The sequence below is a fragment of the Gorilla gorilla genome, chromosome 9 (assembly GCF_029281585.2).
Source record: "Gorilla gorilla gorilla isolate KB3781 chromosome 9, NHGRI_mGorGor1-v2.1_pri, whole genome shotgun sequence".
In the NCBI taxonomy this organism is placed as follows: Eukaryota; Metazoa; Chordata; class Mammalia; order Primates; family Hominidae; genus Gorilla; species Gorilla gorilla.
The window spans coordinates 73226213-73233838 of NC_073233.2; the positions used below are offsets into that span (position 1 = coordinate 73226213).

At 56.4% G+C, this 7626-nt stretch overlaps 1 protein-coding gene across 2 annotated transcripts; it reads left to right on the forward strand.

Annotated features, from left to right (window-relative positions):
- The first annotated feature begins 5 nt into the window (after positions 1-5).
- Positions 6-7626, forward strand: CDC42EP2 (CDC42 effector protein 2). 2 transcript variants are annotated; one of them, XM_004051499.4, is made up of 2 exons: positions 6-145; positions 5754-7626. In XM_004051499.4, exon 2 carries the CDS (start codon positions 6108-6110, stop codon positions 6738-6740), a length of 633 nt encoding a protein of 210 aa, XP_004051547.1. In that variant the 5' UTR covers positions 6-145; positions 5754-6107; the 3' UTR covers positions 6741-7626. The 2 variants fall into 2 exon arrangements, with proteins under 2 accessions (XP_004051547.1, XP_018893284.1); XM_019037739.3 differs by having other exon boundaries at positions 36-145; positions 5732-7626.

Consider the following 7626-nt stretch of genomic DNA (forward strand, 5'->3'; position numbering starts at 1 on the left):
GCCCCGGCATTGGCTCCGCGGGCCGGGGCGGGGCTGCGGGGTCCGCGGTGCACTCTGTAAGTTCACCGCCGGTCGGGTCTGGCCGCCGCGCTGTCCAGCTCCTGAGACCTTGCTGTCCGCCGGTCCGCCGTCTGCGCGCCTCACGGTGAGTTCGGGCTGGGATTTTCGCAGCTTCGCGGGAGTCCCCCAAGAGGCCCATCTCTGTGGCGACCCGCCCCAGCTCGCGCCCTGGCTCTGCCTCTCACCTCACTCAGGTCCTTTCGAGGGCTCCTAGGGCTCCATGGGGCTTCCCGCCCGCATCTGGGTGCCCGCAGCCTCGCCCGTGCCCGCCACGGTCCGTGGGGGCGCAACGCATCCCGACCCCGAATTCCCCGTTCTGCCCTCCATTCTGTACCCGGGCCGCCGCCCCCCTCCCGAGACCCAGGGGTGCCCCGCCGCCCAGCATCCCCACCGGGGCTGGGGGCCGTATTTTTAGCCGATGGTGAGGTGTTCTCCTATCTTTAGCTGCGGCCGCGGATGTCCTGAAACGGATCCGGGCTGGGCTGGGCTCCGCCCGGGTAGGAGTGGGGAGGGGTCGGCGCCGGAACCCGAGCCGGAGCTAAGGAGCCGGACCCGTGGGAGGGGCGGGGGCCCGCACGCCCGAGCTCTGGCCCTGCGCCGAGCGGACACTAGGACATCTCCCAGGCCGGAAAGCACGGGGGGGAGGCTCCTCCCAGAGCTTGGAGACTAGGGCAGGGTCCCCAATCGCCCTCTTTTTCCCCGATTGTGAGACCAGAAACCCCGAAGCAAAAAGATCTCGCAGGTAATCCCCATCTGGTACTTGAACGCGCAGCTCCTTGGGGACCGCCTGCCTGGAGCCCGGGGGGAGGGGCGCTGGAGACCCCGGTGCGCTCTCGGAGTCCTCCGGGACACGAGGCGATCAAGGGAGCACGCGCGCCACCTGGCGGCCGTGGAGCCGGGCACCTCTCCGGAGGCACCGGGACCCCGGGAGACCCCGCGGCCGCTAGAGGGTCTCTGCATCCGCGAGGTCTAGGAGGGCGGGAGGAGGTGGACGCCTGGGGTAAGGAGCCGTTCGTTTTTGATATTGTTCAAAGCACTGGCCCCGGAGAATCGAAGTGCTTGAGGAAGGAAGGCCTTGTAGATATTTGCTGAATGAATGATAGAACCTACAGTGACCCGCTGAACCCCGCTATTGTACATTGGCGCTCTCACCTGCAATATTGCAGTGGGATCTCCAGTGGCCCTTTAGTGGTGACTTCGTTGTCAGCCCATTTTATAGATGGGAAAGGTGAGACCCAGAGAGGAGAGGCGTCTTGCTGAAGGTTACTGAAGAAGTCCCAGGTGGAGCTGATTTAAGGACAGTCTCCTGATTTAGGAGAAGAGGGGGTGTGAGGTGGCCTAATATTCTTCATGATAGGAGGATCCCTGCCTGCCGGAAGTCATTTTCTCATTGGGAGGTCCAGGGCTCCTGTCCAGGGCAATCACAGAGAGCCAGGATGCTCCTATCTGCTCCCCGACTGCTGCAGGGAACTCCCCTCCCAGCTCCCCACAGCCCTGTCCTGATGGAGACCTCATTCTCATATCTCTGGACACATGAAAGTTGGGCAGACGGGGGCAGCCAAAGGTCAGGATGTAGATGGAGGAGGTCTGGGGACCCACTGTTCCCAGCCTAGCTGTGAGCCGGTTTCTCTCCCGCTCCCCAACCATATTATGGAGGTAGTAGGCGTGGCTCACTGCATGGGAACCACATGGACCAGGCTGGGTACCCACTCTTCCACTTCCTAACTGGATGACCTCGCCAATGTTACTTAACATCTCTGAGGTTCAGCTTCGACTTCTATAAAGGGCCGTAATGACCCCACCATGCCGTGACTGGGAGCATTAAGATGAGAAACTGCGTGGCAAGCTGGATCCTAGGGTCTTGCAGTTGCCAAATCTAAATTCTTGGGGCGTGAGGGTTGTAACTCCCAGCTCTCCCCTGGGCCGCTGATGCTGGCCTCACCCTCGATTCTCCCCACATCTGGAATTGGGTGTGTACATCTGGCTGTGAGTGAGACAGATGTCAGGGACGCCCAATTTGTTGTGGAAACACTCAGGCTGTCTTGGCGCCGCCGTGTGATGGGGTTGGGGGTGCGGGGAGGACCTGGCCCAGGCTCTGGGTACATCCCACCAGTCAGCCCCAAGCTCCATGAGTGAAAAGGAAGACAAGCCCCCCCGCAGGACTTCTCTCCTGACAAGCGACAAATTGCATGTTTGTCAGCATGGCCCCCAGGCCTGGCATGGTTGATACAGGATGAATGCATGACGGGATTCCAAGACCTCAGGGTGCCCATGCGTCCCCACCCTTCCCCCAGCTCCTTGCAAGCTGAGCTGGATTTCCACCACGGGAGAGTCATTCCTTTGTTTCCTGTTAAGCTCCAGGTGCTCTGGGAGGGGCAAGATGTCCGGCCTCTGTGGCTCAGTACGACTGACCCGGGTGTCCGGTCCTGGGGTGGGGTTTCCTGAGCAAGGGCCTCAGCTGGTGGGGGAGGGGGGGCAGTTGGACTCTGCTTCTCCTGCATCCTCCTTCCTCCTTCCTGCTCCCGCCTCTCAACCCCCTCACCCCCACCCTCACCCTGCCCAGAATGAAAACTGAGGCAAAGAACTGGCAAGAGCCACCTTTGGTGAGCCCCTGGCTGGGCCTGGGGAGGGAGTGGTACAGGAGGGTGGGCTCATCTGGCTTGAATTCCCACGCTGCCCTTACTCACTGGGTGACCTTGGACAAGTTTCTCTCTTTGCCTTTTATGCTGAGTCTACATCTGGGCTCATGTGTACTGGACCAATCAGGTCCCATGTGCATCCCCCACCCTCAAGCAGAGGGAGTGCTTGCTTCATTTCTTTTTTCTGTTAAATCAGTATGACACCCCTTCATAGCTATTTATTTTTACACATTAAAAATAGCTTAATTTTTTTCTGACTACATAAATATTATGTGCATATAAATAATACATTGCTTATTAGTAAGAATTTGAATTCATAGAGGTCTGAACAAGAAAGGAAACATCAACCTGAAATTCTACCACTTTGAGAAAACCACTGTTCCATCTTTTCATATTTATATATATTACACACATTTATCATGTCATAGTCATGGGACCAAAATATTATAGGTTATTTTTATTGATGACTCCTTTCCTCCCATATCAGTGACCCCACCCCCCATCCCTGCTGTATACCCTAGTCAAGGTAGCCCATATGACAACCTAGGGCTGGCCTTCTAGATTTTTCTCTGTGTTTTTTAATTTTTTTTAATTTTTTTTAATTTTTTTTGAGGCGGAGTCTCACTCTGTCACCCAGGCTGGAGTGCAGTGGCACGATCTAGGCCCACTGCAACCTCTGCCTCCTGGGTTCAAGCAATTCTTCTGCCTCAGCCTCCCGAGTAGCTGGTATTAGAGACTTGCGCCACCACACCTGGCAAAATTTTTTTTTTTTTTTTTTTTTTTTAGACGGAGACTCTCTCTGTCGCCCAGGCTGGAGTGCAGTGGCGCGATCTAGGCCCACTGCAACCTCTGCCTCCCGGGTTCAAGCAATTCTTCTGCCTCAGCCTCCCGAGTAGCTGGTATTACAGACCAGACCTGCGCCACCACACCTGGCAAATTTTTTTTTTTTTTTTTTTTTTTTTGAGATGGAGACTCTCTCTCTGTCCCCCAGGCTGGAGTGCAGTGGTGCGATCTCGGCTCACTGCAAGCTCTGCCTCCCGGGTTCACGCCATTCTCCTGCCTCAGCCTTCCGTGTAGCTGGGACTACAGGCGCCAGCCACCACGCCCGGCTAATTTTTTGTATTTTTAGTAGAGATGGGGTTTCACCGTGTTAGCCAGGATGGTCTCGATCTCCTGACCTCATGATCCGCCCGCCTCGGCCTCCTAAAGTGCTGGGATTACAGGCGTGAGCCACCGCGCCCGGCCTAACACCTGGCTAATTTTTGTATATTTAGTAGAGACGGGGTCTCCACATGTTGGCCAGGCTGGTCTCGAACTCCTGATCTCAGGTGATCTGCCCGCCTCGGCCTCCCAAAGTGCTGGGATTACAGAAGTGAGCCACTGCACCTGGCCTCTTTTTTTATATATATATATAGGACAGAATTCTACACAGACCTGTACACATGCAGTTACATAACATGCATATGTGTCAGAGCAGGGAGGCAGGTAGGTAGTCAATGCTTTCAATAAATGGATGATCTATATTATGTTTTTGCATTTTGCTTCTCTCTCTCTGCAATGCCCTGTGGGAATCCTCCAAAATTTTTCACCTGTAGGTTCACCTCGGGTTCAATTTTGAATTTTGACACCTCTGATTTTTTTTTTTTTTTTTTTGACGGAGTCTTCCTCTGTACCTGAGGCTGGAGTGCGGTGGGGCGATCTCGGCCCACTGTAACCTCCACCTCCTGGGTTCAAGTGATTCTCCTGCCTCAGCCTCCCAAATAGCTGGGACCACAGGCATGAACCACCACGCCTGGCTAATTTTTTGTACTTTTAGTAGAGATGGGGTTTCACCATGTTAGCCAGGATGGTCTCGATCTCCTGACCTCGTGATCCACCTGCCTTAGCCTCCCAAAGTGCTGCGATTACAGGCGTGAGCCACGGCACCCAGCCCCAACACCTCTGATTTTTAAATAGGGTTGATAATAGGGTGGTTGTGTTGATTAATTGAGATGTGTCTGCAAAGAGCGCAGAAGAATTTCAGGTACAGAGCAGAGCCCCCCCTCACTAAAAAAATATGTACTCCCCACTCCACCTTCTCTTTAGATGCCAGGGTAGGGAGGAAGGCCAGCAACTATCCTAGACTCAGCCCCTACCCATAAGGAACTCTTAATAGGCAGAGGAGAAAACGCGACCCCACCTCCAGGTGGGACATGATTGGGTCAAATGGGAAGTGCCAGCCATCCAGCACCCTTGGCCAAACACCAGCTGTGCTCCAGGTCCCCGCCAGGCCTGGGTGGGAGAGACAGTGGTCACAAAGCTCTCTGTCCTTGGTCAAGTAGGGAGTCAAGGCCATTTGTGAGGCCCCCCACAATCTGGCACTTACATTGTGGGGCACAGGTGATGTGCAGTGGAGGTGGGGGGTATGGCATGAGTACCTGGATAAGGGTGATGAGACCTACCTTGCCGGGGACCCAGGGCAAGAGAATAGAGCAGGACTTTCTGTGTGACTTTGGACCTGTCATTCAGGTTCCCACCTCAGTTTCCCACCTGTAAGGGTAGGAGCTTGGCCCTGGTGGTGAGTCTCTAAGATGCAGTAGGTCTTAGAGTGAAGACATGCTTCTCCCAGTACAATTCCCTGCAAGGGGAGTGCCCCACCCCCTCAGGCTCCCATGGCTACCACAAGAGGTCCAGAAACAAGATAGACATTTCTGGCCAGGCACGGTGGCTCACACCTGTGATCCCAGCATTTTGGGAGGCCGAGGCGGGCAGATCATTTGAGGTCAGGAGTTCAAGACCAGCCTGGCCAACATGGTGAAACCCTCTCTCTACTAAAAAAAAAAAAAGCAAAAATTAGCCAGGCATGGTGACACGTGCCTGTAGTCCCAGCTACTCAGGAGGCTGAGGCAGAAGAATTGCTTGAACCTGGGAGGCGGAGGCTGCAGTGAGCTGAGATTGCACCACTGCACTCCAGCCTGGGTGACACAGTGAGACTCCATCTTAAAAATAAAAAAGACGTTTGCATGTGACCTTTGTCCTGCTGTCTCTGACAGGTGTGCACCCTTTGTGTTTCAGCTCCTCAGACCTGGACCGGGGACAAGTAACCCTCGGTGACAAGACCAAAGTGCACTGCTGCCCACACAGCTCCTACCTTTCTGGCTTCAATTCTTCAGAAGAGTTTGCCGTCCTTTGGGGAGAACGTGATTTTCGTTATCTCAGCCCACTGACTTCATTGATCTCTAATCTTTTTTAATTCCTTGGGCCAACTTTGTTCGTGCCCCACACTGTAGCCAGGAGCCCGTTGGCGAGCTCTGGCACCTGCAAACCACCCCTTGGAACGAGCGTTTCCTCTGGCTGAGGGTTGGAGAGGAGGCGTGGTCTCAGCAGGCGGCCCGTAGCCTCACAGCCAGGCCTGGTGGTGAGGTCACCATGTCCACCAAGGTGCCCATCTATCTGAAGCGTGGCAGTCGCAAGGGCAAGAAGGAGAAGCTTCGGGACCTGCTGTCCTCGGACATGATCAGCCCGCCGCTGGGGGACTTCCGCCACACCATTCATATCGGCAGTGGCGGCGGCAGTGACATGTTTGGCGACATCTCCTTCCTGCAGGGCAAGTTCCACCTCCTGCCGGGGACCGTGGTGGAGGGGCCTGAAGAAGATGGCACCTTCGACCTCCCCTTCCAGTTCACCCGCACTGCCACCGTGTGTGGGCGGGAGCTCCCGGACGGCCCATCCCCTCTGCTCAAGAACGCCATCTCCCTCCCGGTTATCGGTGGACCCCAGGCTCTCACCCTGCCCACAGCCCAGGCTCCACCCAAGCCCCCTCGCCTGCACCTGGAGACCCCTCAGCCTTCCCCACAGGAGGGAGGGAGTGTGGACATCTGGAGGATTCCAGAGACTGGCTCCCCCCACAGTGGGCTGACCCCGGAGTCAGGGGCTGAGGAGCCCTTCCTGTCCCATGCCAGCTCCCTGCTGTCCCTGCACGTGGACCTGGGGCCTTCCATCCTGGATGATGTCCTGCAGATCATGGATCAGGACCTGGACAGCATGCAGATCCCCACATAGGACACGAGGCTGCCTAGGCTGGGATCCCAGGTGGGGCCCAGCCAGGAGGTGGGGTGTGGACCCGGCCCTGGCGGCGGAGAGTCAGGGTCCCAAGATCCCACCTGTGTGGTTGCTGGCCAGTGATTCTCCTTCTGAGCCGTGTTTCCCCTCTCCCTCCCTCTCCTCGTGGGCAGGCAGGCCCCATCGCTTTCCTCTGATAACCACATGGACACGTCCTGAAGTCAGCCCAGGTGCCCTGAGCATCTTGGGGCACCTGGACCCCATCACAATACTCCTTCTTCCTTCAGGTCCCTGGGTGAAGGCTTTGCTGAAACCAACCCCCCTTTTCACGTCCCTTCTGCCTCAGCCCCGTTGGATGCCTTGACTGGGGGCAGGGGAAGAGACAGGGCACAGCTGGCCACAGGGCTCAGCCACTGGGCAGGCTGTTCCGGTCCTTTGGCTTTGCATCCTGGATGGGGAGTGTCCTGTCAGGGACCAGATGTGTCCTGCCTCATCCCTAGCTCCAATCCCTTCCCCACGTGACCGGGGATTCTGGTTGCAATAAAACATGCTGCTGCTGGTGGCTGAGCTCCCTGTCCCTTTGCCCCAGGTTTCCTCCCGGAGGCAGACAGTCTCCCAGAGCTGAGGGCTTGCCTCTGGAGACCCCAGCCCCAGAGGGCTTTGTGGAGGACAGGCCTTGCCCTCAAGAACGTCGTACCTGATGCTAAGCCTGTCGTGAGAATGCAACAGGAGCAAACCAGTGTTGCTGTGACATTGATTCAGATGTTTGGCAAGAGGTGGCTGAGCACTCGGGTGGGCTTGGCACTGTGCCAAGCTTGAGGCCAATCCCTGCCCAGTCAGCTGGGGTCTGGTTGGGGACACCCAAGAATAAAACAATAACCACAAA